Source organism: Mobula birostris, chromosome 13 (assembly GCF_030028105.1).
Source record: "Mobula birostris isolate sMobBir1 chromosome 13, sMobBir1.hap1, whole genome shotgun sequence".
NCBI lineage: Eukaryota > Metazoa > Chordata > Chondrichthyes > Myliobatiformes > Myliobatidae > Mobula > Mobula birostris.
The window spans coordinates 71,514,465-71,532,829 of NC_092382.1; the positions used below are offsets into that span (position 1 = coordinate 71,514,465).

At 45.0% G+C, this 18,365-nt stretch overlaps 1 protein-coding gene across 1 annotated transcript; it reads left to right on the forward strand.

Moving 5' to 3' along the window:
• The first annotated feature begins 745 nt into the window (after positions 1–745).
• On the forward strand, positions 746–2,957 carry LOC140207991 (probable G-protein coupled receptor 139). Its single transcript, XM_072276523.1, has 2 exons — positions 746–863; positions 2,059–2,957. The coding sequence occupies exons 1-2, from the start codon at positions 746–748 to the stop codon at positions 2,955–2,957; spliced, it is 1,017 nt and encodes a 338-aa protein (XP_072132624.1).
• The last annotated feature ends 15,408 nt before the right edge of the window (positions 2,958–18,365 follow it).

Below are 18,365 nucleotides of genomic sequence, written 5' to 3' on the forward strand. Positions count from 1 at the left end.
GCTACTCCCGGCTCCCAAGGGAACCCCTTTTTCGAGAAAGGCTGATAGTCTTTCTCTGTTATAAAAATTAACACATCCTAAGCTAATGCCGCTGTTCCAGAACCGCTGTTCTGCATTTCTTATTTTACACACACCAAGGAAGAATCACTTGTGATTTTTGACTTATTTACCTCATTCCTTACACGGGATTTTAAAACAAAATACATACATTTGTTCATTATTTAAGGACCATTTTTTCAACTTAATATTCAGCTAAGTCGACTGAAATATTGTTAACAACAGGAATTCTGCAGATGCTGGAAATTCAAGCAACACACATAAAAGTTGCTGGTGAACGCAGCAGGCCAGGCAGCATCTCTAGGAAGAGGTGCAGTTATATTGTTAGTTTTTTTTAAATTTATTTTTGTAATTCGAATATATGTAATAGCAGCAGTGCTTATATACACACTTCTTCCTCAGCTACTGGGTAAACCAAGGGTTAACTCTTTCTGTCATTTCATGGAAAATAAATAGCGCCTTTTCAAGGTAGGCTGCTGACGTCACCGGAGGGTTTCTCTCTCTTATTAATAAGAGTCGCTTTCACTCAGTTCCCCCAGTTTCAGCGAGCACAGCCTCTCCTGTCACGGACAGAGATCCGGAGCGGCACAAAGAGGAGAGTAAGGACAGACCGGCTCGTTCTGTCATGGATCAGAATTCGGGATGGACGGCTTGGAATATAACAGAAAATGGGAAAAACATCTTCTGGATGGTTCCATATATTTTTGCGCATGATGAACGGATAACGGTAGATTTTCGAGTCACGAATGTTTTATTCACCATTCAAGTGATTTTCTTCCCTGTCCTCGGCATCATTGCTCTTCCCGGTGAGTCTCTGTCCAAAGGTAACTTATGAAACAAAATTTAACTGCACATTTTCCTTTTGGCCTGTACCTCTCATAATAATAATTAAGGCTGCTGACACACATACCAGTTGATAATTAAGCAAATACACTTCGATAATTTACTGAATCCAGGACTCCTGCCTAAGGAAATATGTGCTAACACTTGTGATGATCCAGAGCGGGTTTACAACAACAGTGTATCTTATTATCTGTCTTATTCCTGTAGAAAGTGTAACCTTATTGTGAGCATTCCTTCTCCATTTCTCCCTGGTCGTTTTAACCAACATCAGTCGGAAGACAAATTTCACACAAACTTTAATCACTTTCCAACTTTCACGAGTTGCCTGAGTTTCCACTGAAGCAAAGGAAGCATCTCTCCGCGAATGTAATCAGGACGTCCCTCTCCTGCATCTGACCGTCTTCCTCCCCACTGTGTTCTTAAAACTGCATATTCCGTTTGGGATCAAAAATTATAGAATGTATATTTCACACCAGGTGCATTTGACGATGTTTAAAGCCTAGGTAACACATTTCTGAAAACGTGATAGACTTCCGTAAGTTCTTGAAATATTGATCGTGACGTATTTTTATGGTGACAAATCAACTTCATTCTTGCTGAGAAAATAAAACGTATTTGAGAATATAATGAATATCATACGAATATAAAGGCAAAGCTACAACAAATAGACGGTGAGCCTCGTGGTATAATTTGAAGAGAATAACACTCCCTCAAAGTCGAGAAACGGGAAGAGAGGTGCAATAATTGTGATTTGCGCTGCTGCTCCATTTGCAAATCCCGTTGCCCCTGGTGACGGTCAGCGGCGGGAAGCTGCTCTTTATCCAGAGGTGGTTCCTGTCAAGGATACTAACTTCACGACAGTCGAGATGCCGCAGATTTAATCGATGATGCGCTATTCGGCCCTTTGCCTCAAAAAGTACGAAATCCATCAATCGTCAGCCATCGTTATCTGTAACCTCCGCTCTCTGTTTCTTTACCGATATTCGGTCCAACATATTGCATTGAGTGTACACACATTTGCAAAGCAGTTTAACTTTTGCGATTGTTTTATTCTGTCAGGTACGCTCATTCTTGACATTGTCACATACAGAAAAGTGGATTACTTTATATGTAAATGCTTCCTGATGTGTTTACCCTCATTGATTGCTATCTTCGCAGTGAACATGGTGACCATATTCGTCCTTTCTCGGGGAAAGTGCGGCCTCTCCAGAGTTGTCACTTGCTACCTGGTTGCCATGGCAGTGGCGGATCTGCTGGTTCTTATCCTCGACCTGATATTGAGCAAGATTCCACTTATGTACGTACCAATCGACGTTTTCTTCCGATCAATGACCAAGGGGTGTAATATCCACGCTGTTCTCCTTTACACCGCAACCGACTGCTCCGTCTGGTTCACGGTCACGTTTACCTTTGATCGGTTTGTCGCCATTTGTTGCCAGAAGCTGAAATCAAAATATTGCACCGAGAAAACCGCTGTCGTGGTTTTGGGGACAGTGAGTGCCATTGGCTTTTTAAAGAATATTTACTGGTATTTTAGACTCTCGGGGTACTACACGTGGATAGCTGTTCCATTTATTTGTAGGGGGAGAGTGCATTATTTGAATTTATTTATCGCGACTCAATTTGAACTATTTTATTACATCCTCACCCCTGTATTCCCATTTGTGCTGGTTCTGCTGACGAATTGCTTCACCGCCAGGCACGTCTTAGTCACGAGCAGAGCGCGCAGAAGACTCAGTTTTCCTGGCAACGGACAGAGTGCCAGAGACCCGGAGATGGAGAAACGCAGGAAATCCCTCGTTTTATTGCTGATCGTCTCGGGCAATTTCATCTTGCTGTGGGCACCTTTCACTGTGTATTCTGCGTGGAATCGGCTGTATGCTTTTGTCACGTATGTGCGCCCACCTGATTCGCTGCGAGAGCTGGGCGCCATTCTGCAGCTTCTGAGCTGTTGCACGAACACGGCCCTTTACACCGTTACGCAGACCAAGTTCAGGGAGCAGCTAAAGAATGTGGTAAAATCACCGCTCTCTCTCATGTTTGTGAAGAACTCGTGACGTTGCGGCGTCGCTCGACCTGAAACCACTGAAGTTCTATCCACTGTGGGCAATTTTTGTTCCTCTGGGTCCTGCGATATCCTTGTTCCACTCACACCTCCCAAGCGGAAATTACATAAATTTTTCATTATACAGCTGCAATGATCGTCCCTCATTCGCCGGCCTATCTCCTCACCTCTGGCCTACTTATCCAATTTACACCGTAGTTCCACCTTGCAATCCTTCTGGCCGCCCAGAAACATTAGTCCAGGTGCAAAGCCATTCTCCTGCGAGGTTGCCTGGGTTCCCGAAACAACCCGTTCATGCCCTACATTGACGGCTGAATTGGTGCTGTCAGTCCAGTGACGTCTGAATTGGTGCTGCTTCCTGCACCCACGCTGAGTTCGTCAATTTTATTTACAACTTACCACACCGACCTCAGATCAACTTGTTCCCATTCTGACACCACTTGTCTCTCGCTCTCTCTGTTCCCAACACCACAGATCCGTTAGAAGCCCGAATTCTATAAACAGCCCCATATTGGCCTACACACCCCTAAATCAATGAACGTTTCCAAATCGGTGTGTATCTCTCTGTTAGCGGACTCTGTTCTAAGTCTGCGCAATCTGGAAATAAGTACATATCACAAACACGCTGCAACCCCATAATAGATCATTCCAGAGCAGGAATCATTTCAAAAATTTTCGAAAATGGGGGAATTTCGACATTAAAAATCCGTACGCAACCCAAATATCTATGTTACTACAAATCTGTGTGCAGCCGGATATTCGACAACACGCTCTAAATCTGAGCATATCACCAAATCCGTGTGTACCCCCAAGGCAGAGCACACGCCTAAATCTGCATGCATGCCGAAATCCAGGCGCAGCCCCCAAAAACTCTGTGCACCGTATACATACCGAATTTACCTTAACTCTGTGCAATCCCCAACTGAGTGCGGATCCCAAACACGCTGACACCCACCACATGATCCGAACAGTATCCGGGTCAAAGAATAATTTCAAACCGTTCGCAAACTGTTTGCCATAAAGTAACAAGAATACTGTTGAAACTTCAAAGTGCATTGATTCTGAAAGTGTTTATAAATAAAACAAAATTCAGATACGTCACACTACAAATCCACAAGCACCACATCTCTGTGAGAAACCCGAAATCCGTAAACATCTCCATATTAATCTGCGTGCTCCTAAATCAACGAGCATTCGCGAATCAGACTGCACCATTATACTGGTGGTCACGTCACTGAATCTGTTCGGATCATTTGACCAGTGTGAAATCCCCTATTTGCCAACACCGCCCTAAATCAGAGCACTCCACAAATTAGTACCCACTCCAAACAGGCTGAAACTCCAACATCCGCAACAGATTAACTCAGAGCAGGAATCATTTCAAACCGTTCAGAAAATGACTGTTTCCATGATAAAAATCCGCACCCATCCGAAAATTCAACTGCAACTGCAAATCGGCCGATACACCCAAATATGGTGTACCCAAAATCCGTGTGCACCTCCATATTAGACATATCAGACCCTACATCTGCGCACATCAGCAAATAAGAGCGAACCCCTAAATCCATATGCATCCAAATCCCGCTGACAACTTCACATGAACATTAGGTTATCCAAATGCAGGAGTCATTTCTAACAGTTCACAGAATAGCTGCTTCCGCTTTCAAAAATCTAGAACAAATTCAAAGTTCGATGTACATCTGTTATTAAAGTATCTATAAACGAAAAGACCTTGAGACATCCCCAGATCCGTGTGTACTCAAACTCGCCGTGAACATCTCCAAATGTCTGTGCACCTTCAAATACAAGTGCGCTCCTGCAAGTACGATTGTTTATCCTGGAGTGAGAATCATTTCGATCTTTTTCACAAGATGGCTGAATCCACATTGAAAATAGCAAGAACAAAGTTCGCTGTTGAAGTGCATTATTTATTAAAGTATCTCTAAACGAAACAACCTTGATATTTGTCATTAACCCAAATCCACCAAGACCCACAAATCGAGATGCACTCACAAGTACGGATGGACACCCATATCGCTGCTCACTGCGAACCTGACAACACCCTTTGGATACACATCAGCTTATCCCAGAGGAGGAATAATTTCAAATAGGCCACTCAGTAGCAACCTCCATCTTAAAAATCATAGTAAGAGCAGAGATGAAAATTAAATGTGTATTTATTAATAAAATACCTCTCAATGAAACAACCTTGAGATTCGTTACAACTCAAAATCGACCAATATCCCCAAATCCGTAAGCACCCTTAGACCGTATGCACCACCAACCCAGCTGACACCCATGTACGCACATTTTATTTTCAAAGAAGAAACATTTTAAAAACATGGGGGTGCACAGGCAAGTGGGGCTGCACACGGATTTGTGGGAGCCGTTGCATGTGGAGTTGTGACAAATCTCAACATTCCTTTACTTCCGATATTTTATTAATTAAAGCACTTCCAATTATGAACTTTGTTCTTACTGTTTTATAAGGTGGAAGCAGACAGATTGTGATCTGTTTGAAATTATTTTGCTCAAGAATAATCTAATGTGCATGTGGAGATGTCAGCGAGTTTGCGGGTTGCGTGAATTTGGAAGCCGACGCAGATTTGGGGTTCCACAAGGATTTTGTGGTGCGTGCTGATTTAGGAATGTGCACAAATTTAGGGGTATGTTGGCAAATATATTTGCACACCGATTTGGGGTGGGGGGTGGGGAGTGAAAAATCTCAAGGATGTTTCATTTATAGAAACTTTAATAATAACTGCTGGGTCTGCCAATTAAGATTAGTTAACTGAAAGGACTGGGCAATCGCAGGTCGGAGGCAGTTCAGAAAAGTCTACACTGCCAGCTGGGTATTCTGATGGTCTAGGAGTTTGCCAGCACTGGACTACCAGGTATCCTTAAAACGAGCTATAATGTCCGAAAGGGATTTGCCTTTTATATGTGGACTTCGGGAAAGTTCGCAAAAATCCCCGTGCTGTCGGGCCGTCATTAAAATGGGTTCCATTACCTTAGCGATCCATGGCTTGTCTTACATCGCCCGCCCGACCTGGTTTCCAGTCACGTTCGGGCGTCTGTCTGGGACTGGGGAACCTACTCTGTGTCCCTCCCCAAGAAGTTCCATATGTAACACTGAGGAGTGCGCGCAAATCCCCGGGCAGGAGCTGGAAAACTTGACAAGTTTGTGTGAGCCAGTTGGTTGTCTTAGCGGGTTAGGAGATTAATTAACGGTATTCTATACCACAGGCGCGACCCAGGGCTTTAGAATTGTGATTTCCCCACAATTTTCGGGGAAACTCACTGATATCTTCCCCAGTAGAGTTATCTACTGCTTCTCTCCTGTTCCCTTTTGATTTTGTTTTCTGACCTGTCTGTTCCCGACTAATAGGTGTTAATTCGGGGACCCGTTCTGACCCGGCACCTCGGCGGAAACAATAGCCGACGCAGAGAGCGCCACCTCGAAATCATGATTCATTTGTTAGAAATAGGTTCTTTCTTGCGTTCAGTTGTAAGTTGTTGGTGCCCCATTTGTTAGAACACCATAACATGTAATCGAGGTCAAATATTTCATTTTTAGCGAGTCGAAAGCACCGCCATAAATCCAATCCCCTTGACTCCAAGCATATGACTCACTAGAAAATGTGACAGAGTACATGCTATCCCCTGTTCTCAACCAAACCTTATCAGCGGGCGATCCTGCAGGAAACCAGCAAATTCTTTGTCTTGTACTTTTCGACTTCCTACATCGCGGTGTCGTTTACCGGTACTTTCGTTTTAGGATCACTCGGGCGTCGCTCGTGAGGCGCCGTTCTTGCCGGTTTACCTTTAGAGGGGTCCACCAACCTACTAGGACGGTAACCCAACACTTTTCAGAATTAAAGTGTACTTAACAGATGTTGCAACATTCGCGAGCCTCAGTTATACACTTATACAATCCACTGATTATAACAGCGAACATCTGGGTCACAAAGTGGATCAGTTTTATTTTAAAGCAATTTTAAATTTCATGGTTCCCTGTCCCTTCTCGCAGTTTTCTTCTTTTCCTTACCCGAACGCAGGTACACTGATCACCGGCTGGTGAGGGACAACCTTTTCTGGCACAGTCCGAGGGGCCAAATTCTCGGTCAAGGGTTCACTATATCGCGTTTAAAAAGTCCCATCCTCGTCGCCAAATTTGTCAGGCCAAGTCAAATCACGTTCGGACTCAAATAGTGATATTGTCGGAGAATACAAAACAACACCCGGACTCAGATATTTGAATGTCTTTTATTTCCGTGGCCATGTGAGAATCGTTTCTCAGAGCGGCGATTCTGAATTTACAGTTCATAATGCTCAATTTTCATCAGTCACACATTATCATTATCCCAATAAACTCTCTCACCAGTAGTTTTCCCCCTTTCACCTTGTTACATATACCTGTTACGGTGCATTCTCCAGTTACCTTATAAGGTAACCGTAGCCTTCAGCCAGAAGCAGATGACAACAGGTGGTTCCCAACCTTCACAGAGTGTTTTGACCCTTAATCACGACACTCTCCAGTTGGTGGGCCGGCAGTGGTGGCCAAATCACTGCCCATCTCCTCTTGGCTTCCAGCTCCCCTCCTCTCGCCTACTCCAAATCCAACAAGAGGCTCGTTCTGCCTCTTCCCCCATCCTACAAACTGCTTGATTTTTTTGCTCCTTTCGTCCAGGCGCAGATCTGAGAACAACCGCTATGCTGATTTCGCTGGCCTTTCATCTTAAGTACATGCACTCTGGTATTAGTTATTTCATGTTTCATGTTCAGCGAAAAAAAAAACGGGATGTCCACGATGTCAGTGCCTTTCATGTTCCTATGAACTTCAATCAGGCCTCCCTCAGCCTCTGCCGCTCCAGGTAAAATATCCCAAGCCTGTCCAATCTCTCCTTATCAAGGAAGCATCTTGTTAAGGCTCTTCGACTCTCAGTTCAAAACCCCCACAATTTTCCAATAATAGAATCCAATACTCAGGATGTGGTTAAACTGGAGATTTATAAAACTGCAACAGAACTACCTGACCCTGGAACTCAGTGCCTCGACTGCTAAAGACAAGCAGGCCCTACGCCGCTCGCAGCAACCCCTCACCCTGTGCAGCACCTAAAGAGAGTAATGAACTGGGATCCCAAACCCGCTTCTAGATCAACACAGTATATCAACACATACCCATCTTCCCCATGACATAAGCCCCAGTCCTGGTCAACTTCCTCTGCAGTCTTCCAGCACAAAGTATCATTGATATAGAATGCTAACCAGAGCTGAATGCAGCATTTTCACGGAACTTAGCGGGTCAGGCTGGATCTATCGAGAGGAGTAGAGTCGACCTTTCGGCGACAAAATTTCCATTACAGCATTGACAGTGGCCCTTCGGCCCACCCCTTCTGTGGCGTTCAGGTGCCATACAAAACATTCCCATCTGCCTGCGTTTGTCCCGTCTGCTCTGGGATGGAAATTTGCCTGAATGTACATCTCAGTCGCAAGGCATTGGGTCTGAAGGGACTTTTCCCTGCCGTAAGAGTCGTTGATCGAACCGTTTCTATCCTGTAGTTACCAACAGTGTTTTTTTTAAATTTGTTTAAGTACAGGACCTCTAAGGGGGCAGTGTTTTGTCTCTTAAAGTGCATTAGGGTGGATAATTTTCCAGGGCCAGGCGGGATATACTTGCAGGTTACTTGGAGAAGCGGGAGATTAGAATTCAGAGGACCTCTCCTCTGTAGCTACAAGCAAGATACCCAAAAAGCGGAGATAAATGGTATTCCATTATTCATAAAAGGGGATGGGTTATCCTGGAAAATATCAACTGCTGAGTCACACTTCGGGGTATGAAACTTACTGGAGAGGATTCTTCGGGATTAGATGTAGTGTTATGGAACACCACACACATAAACATTTTCTCTGGCTCTTCCAATCTCTGCCGAGCTGCTTTCTGGCCTAGTCCCAATGACCTGCATTAAGACCATAGCCTTTCATATACTTCCCATCCACTTACCCGTTCAAGTGTCTCCTAAATGTTGTGATTGAGCCTGCATTCACCACTTCCTCTGGCTACTCATCCCACGTTCATACCGCCCTCTGAGTGAAGAAGTTCCCTCTCGTGGTCTACTTTCACCTTTAAAATATGAACTCTTGTTCCAGTCTCACCTAACTTGAGGGGAGAGTGCCTCAGTTTGGGAGAGAATAGGCCTATTGATTCTCTCCTTCTGACTCAACCCCTCAATTTCTGAAACATCATTATAAATTATCTCTGTAATCTTTCAAGTTTATTGATCTCTTTCCTGCAGATATGTGATCTGAACTATACATAATGCTCCACGCTGATCCTCAATAACGTCTTACACAACTTCAACATAACATTTTAATTCGTGTACTCGGTACTCTGATATATGAAGGCGTGTGTGCAAAGATTCTCCTCATGACCTTATCTAGGAATTTTGAAACTGTATTCTCAGAACCCTCTGCTCTCCTGCACATCTGAGTTACCTTCCACTAATTGTATAAGTCCTGCCCTGGTAGGTCCTGCCAAAGTGCAACAGCTCACACTAGATCCCATCTCGATGGAATTTCACATTAAGTTCCAACTTCAAAATGTTCAGCCCGTTTTTCCAGCTGCTTCACTCACGCTAAAAGTTTTCATAACCTACTTCGCTGTCCACTCACACTCCAAATCCAGGTGTTATCTGAAAATCCAGTTTACCATATAACAATTGACTTATATATCCTGTTTCTTAGAATGTTTTTCACTCAGTTCTGGGGGTACACGCATATTTGGGGGTGTCGCTGGATTTGAGGTGCACACTTATATGAGAGGAGTGTGCAGATTTGGGGGTGTACACATATTTTGTCATCTGTGAATGGTTGGAATGATTCTAGTTTGGGGATAATTTGGTTTGCAAGTCGATGCCCAATTCTACTGTCATTATCCTTCACCGAATTTACATTTATCCGCCTGCAGCTCCAGTCTTATCCTTATCAAAAACTGTTTGCGAAGCTCCAGAATTATACTACTGATACTACTAAGTCAAGCCCGTCTCCCTCCCTGGTCGCCCTTCTAAATACTCTTTCAGGAAGCATCCCAGGACCCATCTGAACCACAAAGCCCCATCCATCCTCAAGGTATAAGGGAATGCCAGTAATGTTGGAGTGATTATTTACCCGCAATAACTGCATGATTGCTTTTGCATCAGCCCATAACCTCCCGACCTGTCTGTTGCTCTCTCTTACAGGCTGCAGGTAGAACACCATCAGAGCGTTTGCACATTCCTTATTCTTGAGCTCTACCTGCATCGTGTTACTGATGAAGCCTATGGGATGATCTCGGACCTGGGACATTCTGAAATTCTGCCTGATCAGCAGTGCAGGACCCCCCACCCCCACACCACCACCTCACCCTCTGGATTGCCTGAATCATCAGAATTCTGGAATGGTTAGCGACCAGCCCTGACCTTCTCTCAACCAGAGCTCTGCAATATCTGGCTCACTGTGTCACGTACTAATCCAGGTTCTAAGTACGTCTGTCTTAAGTGTTACACACCTTTTCTGACATAACCTCACCTCAGCCCCTCGGAAACACCGGGCTCATTAACGGAGTCCCGGCTGGACTTCATTTTGGCGTTCCTTGACCTCGTCTTTACCTTTTACTCAATCCTATTTACTCACTTGTAGTTCCAGTTCCCACTCTCCCGCCCAACCTCCAAGACCAGGCCTGCACATGCCACATGTTAATGCCAGGGCAGATACATCAGACTTCCCAGTTAGAATATCAACTCCCTTTCAGTGCAGTTGTAAAACCAATGTTCTTACCCCAATCCACCAAACCTCGAAGAGAGCCCAATAATATGTGTATACGATGCCTTTCCTCCTGCACAAATTGTTAGCCACACAAGTACCTGTTCTTCCTTAGCATCTTTTCCCTCTTAAGCCCGTGATACGGGAAGTAATAGTGAGATCACTTTTTCGGAGTTGCCAGTTCTTAAGCCATAAACCTTCTTAGCTACTCAATTAACTTGGTTGGAAATTTTGAAGGATCTATAGACTTGCATAGCACGACTCCCCTGATCCTTCACACTGCGATAAAATCTGCCATTTGTGCTCTGTAATCCAGTTTGAATTTTTATTATGTATCATTTCGTACTGTTACTCATGGAAGTCCATCTATCACATTGTACCCCAGCTCTACACCGTGTCGATGTCCCATTGTAATCTATGATGAAATTCTACGCTATCCACAGCTACAGCACATAGGTGTCCTTGATTCATTTAGAGATGAAGCGAAGAACAATGAGCCGCGGCGCCCAGCAACCTCAATGTTACCCGAGCCTAATCGCTAAGTTTTGCTTCCTTTTTTAACTTGGCAGAAAACCTATAAATATCACGGGGATTTTGTACAAACTCCTTCCAGAAAAACACCGGCATTGAACTCCGATTCCCAGTACCCCAAGCTGGAATAGTCGGATTCTAAGTGCTACGCTACGTGGAGCTTCAAACTGCAAGTTACTAACCCACATATCCACTTCCTCTTTTAAGTCATTTACAAATATGAGAAAAATCAGATCTCCTGGAAACTCCCCATCTGCTGCCAGTCCCATACTCACTGGGCAAGGTAAGTCCAAACCCAGGCAGCCGACTTTCCATCAGTCCCATGCCTCCCGACGTTCTGGATGAATCTATTGTGGGGCTCTTGTCAAGTGTCTCACTCAATTCCATACACAGAGCGTCCACCACTCTAGCCTTTGTTTTGTCAACCCCTCAGAAAGTCATTCAGGTGTGTAAGGCATGATCTTCCCCTCACAAAACCATTTGACTGTCTCTAATTATGCTTCTACAAATATTTGTCAATCCTATCGTGAAGAATTCCCTTCAAGTATTTAGCCTCCATTAATGCCAGGAGTCATGGGTATACAATTAACAGGAGTATCCTCACTACCTATTACCCGTCCTAAACAAGCTTACATTTAGAGTTTGTATTTAGATATTACCCACTCAAGATTAACATTAATTGACATCACGGGCCAATCACTGAAGGATTCAGATTGATTCCGCAATTCAGTTTCATCTGGAGTATGCAATATCTAAATACAAACTGCTGCTATTCTCACCACCTTTCTAATTGTATAAACAATAATATCCCCGATCGCGTTTGTTTTTAAAGATCCTCCAATTTTCCAGTTGCATGAGTTCAAAATTAACTGAGGCTTTGTTCCATTAATTATCAAGTGTCCGTTTCTGTAACGCTGTCCTTTTCAACCATTATACACTTGTTCTTTGTCCAGGGTCGGTTCTGTGTTGGCACAGCCAAACATCTCATTGACACTGACTAGGATTAGACCAAACATAAACAAAAGACATTCTGCGGATTCTACAAATCCAAAATGCCTGCAGAGTTCTGCAGACCAGGTAGCATCTATGGAAAAGAGTAAATTGTAGACTCTTCAGCAGAATTGGATCTTTTCTTTCTCTCTCTCTCTCTCTCTCTCTGTCTCTCTCTCTCTCTCTCTCTCTGGTCCCGCTGCCTGAGCTTGCTGAAGCTTTTCTCCAGCACTTTGTGTAGGATTAGACCACATCAGTTCCCATTTCTCTTCACTGTGTCTTTTGTTCTTAGGTTCACAGCATCTCCTCTTCCACCCAACCACCACCACCTCCTCCCCCCCCCCCCCACATCCACCGCCCCCCCCCCCCCCCCACGCAACTCTTTCTCTGAGAGCTAAAATTCTGTTACTGGAAGTTAGTTCAAACGGGAAAACAAAAGGAAAAACTACAGGTAGAGACAGAGGAGAAAAGGAGCGTGAAGGAAAGGACGGGTAATGATGGGAACAGGAGTGCTTGATACCGACGAAATTATACTCCAAAAACAGACAGTTTTGTGAGAATCGGGAAGAAGGGGTGACAGGTTCGCCTCAACATTCAATTTCAGCATGGCGAGGGTGAGATGCAAAGGGGATTTTTCTGGGATGCTGAGTCCAGGGGTACCGTCGGGATCGGCTGTAAATACCCGTTTTGTAACTGTAAGGCAACACACACAAAATGCTGGAGTAACCCAGCAGATAGGGGGCAACTTTGGAAAAGAGTGAACATCTAACTATTCAGGCAGACAACCTTCAGTAACTGTGTTCATCGTATTGTTTCCGTTTACTCACAAGTGGGAGTACAGAATAGGGACATGAAAGCAGCTGGATTGTACTACTGCACAGCATTTATTTATATCATTTAATGAGTTTCAAAATCCATTTCAGTGGGTATATCACCGCATTCTTGAGGTCCTCTCGGAATTTGCTCTGAGTCAGGGCGTAAATACACGTGTTAGTGCAGGAACAGATGATCTGCAGCATTCCCGATGTCTCTTCTACAATGTAAACGGGATTCATGACAGAATAATAAACAAAACTCATTGAAATCCGTTGATAGATATAAAATACCAAATTTGTTCCCCACAACAATATGAAACTACCGGTTATGCTGAAGAGCAAAACGATGGATTTGCGTCGGTTCTCCATCTCCCGGTCCTTGTCATTCTCTCCACTCTTTTGTCCCCGGAGCCTCCTGCGGGCTCGACTGGCCGCTAGAATCCGCCTGGCTGTCAGAATATTGAGCAACAAAATCAGAAAGAATGGAACACAAGGGGTAAAAATGCGGTGAAGCATCTCAAATACCGCCCAAGAAGAAGAGTATTTGTAGCTCGATGTAGGAACACAATACCAAGGAACACCATCAATTATTACAAGAGGTTCAGAAGTAAAGCCCCAGGGGACACTCTCCAAACAGACTAGCACACTCACTGTCCCGATAACCACAGCCGCCGTTCTCTGGGTGCAATATTTTGTTTTTAGCTTCTCACAGCAAATAGCCACAAATCGATCGACGGTGAAAGCGACAGTCAGCCAGACAGAGGCCGCGGTGCTCGCAAAAATCAACCATCTGGCGAGACTGCACACAGGAGTAATGAACAGGAATGATCGGCGAAAGTAAATCCAAGCAGTCCACGTCAGCAGCGGTTGCGAGATAACGACCAGGAGATCGGCCGCTGCCATTCCCACCAGGTAGCGAGTTACACATTTGGAGAGACCGCACTTTCCATGGGAGAGGATCGCAATCGCCACCAAGTTCGCTGGAAGAGAGACAGAAAATAGCAAATTGAGAAAAAACTGAGCAGAACCCAATGCAGCAGTTTTCGGGGATCATCTAATATTTGGACTTTAATGCTGCATTTAAGGGTAGAAAGTTGAAGAGAGGTCCAAGAGCTGACTGAGTTTATACATTAAAATAAAGCCAAATGATTTGAATTTGGATTCCTTTCTGATGACCAAAATGTGAAGAGGCAGCGGAAAGATAAAGCTAGGTAACCTCACAGTCAGTACTGGTTGGAACATTTTCTATCGGCTTCATCCGTGTCTGATATGAATGAAATTAATAAATCTGGACGCTGATGGCGGGATTCTTGCATTAGACAATCATCAACTTCCATGCAACTCCCTGTCAGCGACAGAATAGCCGAAGGATGAAACAGAAATAGGAAATCCCAGAACCACTCATCCAGGCAAAATAGAATATGTGGGAAAGCAGTTAACGTGTATTTTGTTGGAACTGTTTACAGAGAGCCCCTATGACACGACTTTCTCTTTCTATAGATGCTACTTTGTGCCTCTAGCATTCCCCGTGTTTGTTCCCTATTCCAGCATTTCTCACCTCGCTGATTTTACAACAGAACATTGTCCGAGGCAGCAGTCACAGCGAGGTCTGATACAGCCTCACAGATATACTCGAAGCCTCCGACTGAATCCATCACAGCGAAGCCGGGGAGAGGGATTCAACGTCCAGTAGCAGACCCGGTGACGCAGTGGAATGTCTGTAGAGGGGTCAGATGTGGATATGATAGAATACACTTCACAGTATTGATCAGCAGCGACGTCACTGTGTTGTCCAACAACTGTTTTATTTTCTGTCACACCGCACACATTTACTAAAAATCCTCAAGTTCCATGCTGCAACATGGAACTCATCACATTTCCTAAATCGTTATCACTAATCGATGGTTTGATCATTACACGTGGCTCACACGACCGCTGACATACCAATGCAGACAAGCAATTGTTAAAATCTCCACAGCAGTATAAACACAATATTGGCAAATGCAGTGTAGCTGCTTCGAGACCAAAAGCACAGAGACCCGAGCATTACATCATTGAAACACAAACCGCTGGAAGAAATCCGCCTGCCCCACTGAGGTCCACCGATGATTTCTACAGCGTTTTATTTTTAGATCCAGACATCAGAATCCACAGTGGCTGGTTTCGATTCCATTCCGAGAATGCCGAACACTAGGACTGAGCATGTGACCGTGGAAACCAGCGACAGAAACGATCACTACGTTGGCATTTAACTTCAATTCCCACCAACGGCAGCTGATACGGCGGCTTACCGGGAATTCCAAAGGCTGAAATAAATGGATAGTAAACTTCTCCTATCCGTAAAAGGACTGGATACCCCATTTCAGGAATAATCTGCCAATTGTCTTGCTTCTGAACTCACAGCTCCTTCAGCAACTCTGAGCTAATGCATTCAAACCGGCTCTGATTTATACAAAGGATCAGTCTCCAGAGATACGGTTATGCCGCTGACGAACTGACAACAGTCACTTGAATAAACATGGTAATTCAACACCATTCATTGTCTCTGATGTCAATATTCAGCCGACTGAAGACAAGCACTTCTAAATTCCTAGGCATTACCTCAGCAGTTACTCACCTCGGGAAAGGAAATCTGCGTGACCCACTGAGGTCTATCGATGAATCCTACAGCGGTTTATTTTTAGATCCAGATTTCAGAATCCACAGAGGCTGGTTTCGATTCCATTCCGAGAATGCTGAATACCAGGACTGGACATGTGGCAGTGGAAACAACCCTGCTGACTCTCACAGCTATCTGGACTATTCCTCTTCTCACCCTGTCTCTTCTCGCAATTCCTCCGTCTCCGCCGCATCTCCTCTCAGGATAAGGTTTTTCATTCCAGGACGAAGGAGATGTCCTCCTTTTTTAAAGAAAGAGGGTTCCCTTCCTCCACCATCAACTCTGCTCTCAAACGCATCTCCCCCATTTCACACACATTTGCTCTCACTCCATCTTCCCTCCACCCAACTAGGAATAGGGTTCCCCTGGTCCTTACCTGCCACCCCACCAGCCTCCACGTCCAACATATAATTCTCCGTAACTTCCGCCACCTCCGACGGGATCCCAACACTAAGCACATCTTTCCCTCCCCCCCCGCCCCCGCCTCCACTCTCTGCTTTCTGCAGGGACCGCTCCCTACACGACTCCCTTATCCATTCGTCCCCCCACCCCCACCCTGGCCCCCATCCGCCCCCACGATATCCCTCCTGACACTTATCCTTGTAAGCAGAACAAGTGCTACACATGCCCTTACACTTCCTCCCTCACTACAATTCAGGGCCCCAGACAGTCCTTCCAGGTGAGGCGACACTTCACCTGTGAGTCGGCTGGGGTCATATACTGCGTCCGGTGCTCCCGATGCGGCCTTCTATATGTTGGCGAGACCCGACGCAGACTGGGAGATCGTTTCGCTGAACACCTACGCTCTGTCCACCAGAGAAAGCTGGAGTTCCCAGTGGCCACACATTTTAATTCCACGTCCCATTCCCATTCTGATATGTCTAACCCCAGCCTCCTCTACTGTAAAGATGAAGCCATACTCAGGTTGGAGGAACAACACCTTATATTTCGTCTGGGTAGCCTCCAACCTGATGGCATGAACATTGACTTCTCAAACTTCTGCTAATCCCCTACTTCTCCCTCGTACCCCGTCCGTTATTTATCTATTTATATACACACATTATTTTTCTCTCTCTCTCCTTTTTCCCCCTCTGTCCCTCTCACTATACCTCTTGCCCATCCTCTGGGCTTCCCCCTCCCCCATTTCTTTCTCCCTAGGCCTCCTGTCCCATGATCCTCTCATATCTGCTTTGCCAATCACCTGTCCAGCTCTTGGCTCCATCCCTCCCCCTCCTGTCTTCTCCTATCATTTTGGATCTCCCCCTCCCTCCCCCTCCAACTTTCAAATCTCTTACTCACTCTTCCTTCAGTTAGTCCTGACGAAGGGTCTCGGTCTGAAACGTCGACTGTACCTCTTCCTAGAGATGCTGCCTGGCCAGCTGCATTCACCAGCAACTTTGATGTGTGTTCTATTGAAAAGAATGTCGGAGTTCTATTGACAAAGACCTGAAGCAGCCACATTTACAGATTTCAATTTTGTCTTCGCTAATTATCCATTTGTAAACAGAGTTCAATGACACGTCCGACTCCCAACTTCTGTCCCTGCGGTTTTGCACGTTCAACATCATCCTGGCCACACACACACACACACACACACACACACACACACATACACGGGATGGCAGTGATCAGATGATCACGATGCTGATGTACAAAACATGAGATAACCTACAGATGCTGGAAATTCAAGGCAACACACAGAAAGTGCTGGCAAAGCTCTGCGGAGAATTTTGACATGTTACTGATGTAATAGGCGTTTAAGAGCATCTCAAACCTGCAAGAGATCAAACGAAAATTACAAAGAAATGCTTCGATCGGCAAAGGAATGCGAAGACCGCTTAAATATTAAAAACAGGACTCTAAATTCTGATTTGATGGAGACGGACGTGAAAGCACAGGGGAACATCTGGAGAAATTTCAGAAGCGCTCGCTCGCTGCTGTCGTTACGGCGCGGTCGGGAATCTTCCGGAGGGATGGCCTCAAAATCCCCGGCTTTGCCTGCTGTTGGCAACCGAGATTGAGGTCGAATCGTTCGTACAGAGATGGCGCTCAGTACTTGGTGTCGGAGAGCTGATTCGGAGGCTCGAAGCTTTCGGATGACTCAGAGACGGATTGTGATCGGGCGTGGCAGGGAGAGTTTTTCTTCCTTCTCCCGTCTGCGTGAGATGAGGGACATTTGAGAGACTTTGAACTTTTACTGTGCACATGGGCTTCTTCATCAAGTTACAGTATTGTTGCACTGTTGTAACTATATGTTATAATTATGTAGTTTTGTCAGTTTTTTTCAGTCTTGGCTTGTCCTGTGTTTTGTGATATCACACCGGAGGAAATATTGTATCATTTCTTAATGCATGCATTACTAAATGACAGTAGAAGAGGACTGCATGTCTTCATAATCTAACAAATTGGGAGGTGAATTGATGCAGGATAGCTGAACGTGAATGAAAGAAAGACAAGCATCAGATGCAATGTTATATATGTGTGAAAGAGAGAGAGAGAGTCAGACCGACAGATTGACAATGGCACAGGCTGCAACGGCCGCTTCACAGAACCACATGACATTTACCTCTCCCTCACTGACCGAGTTTCTTTCTCGTACCCACTG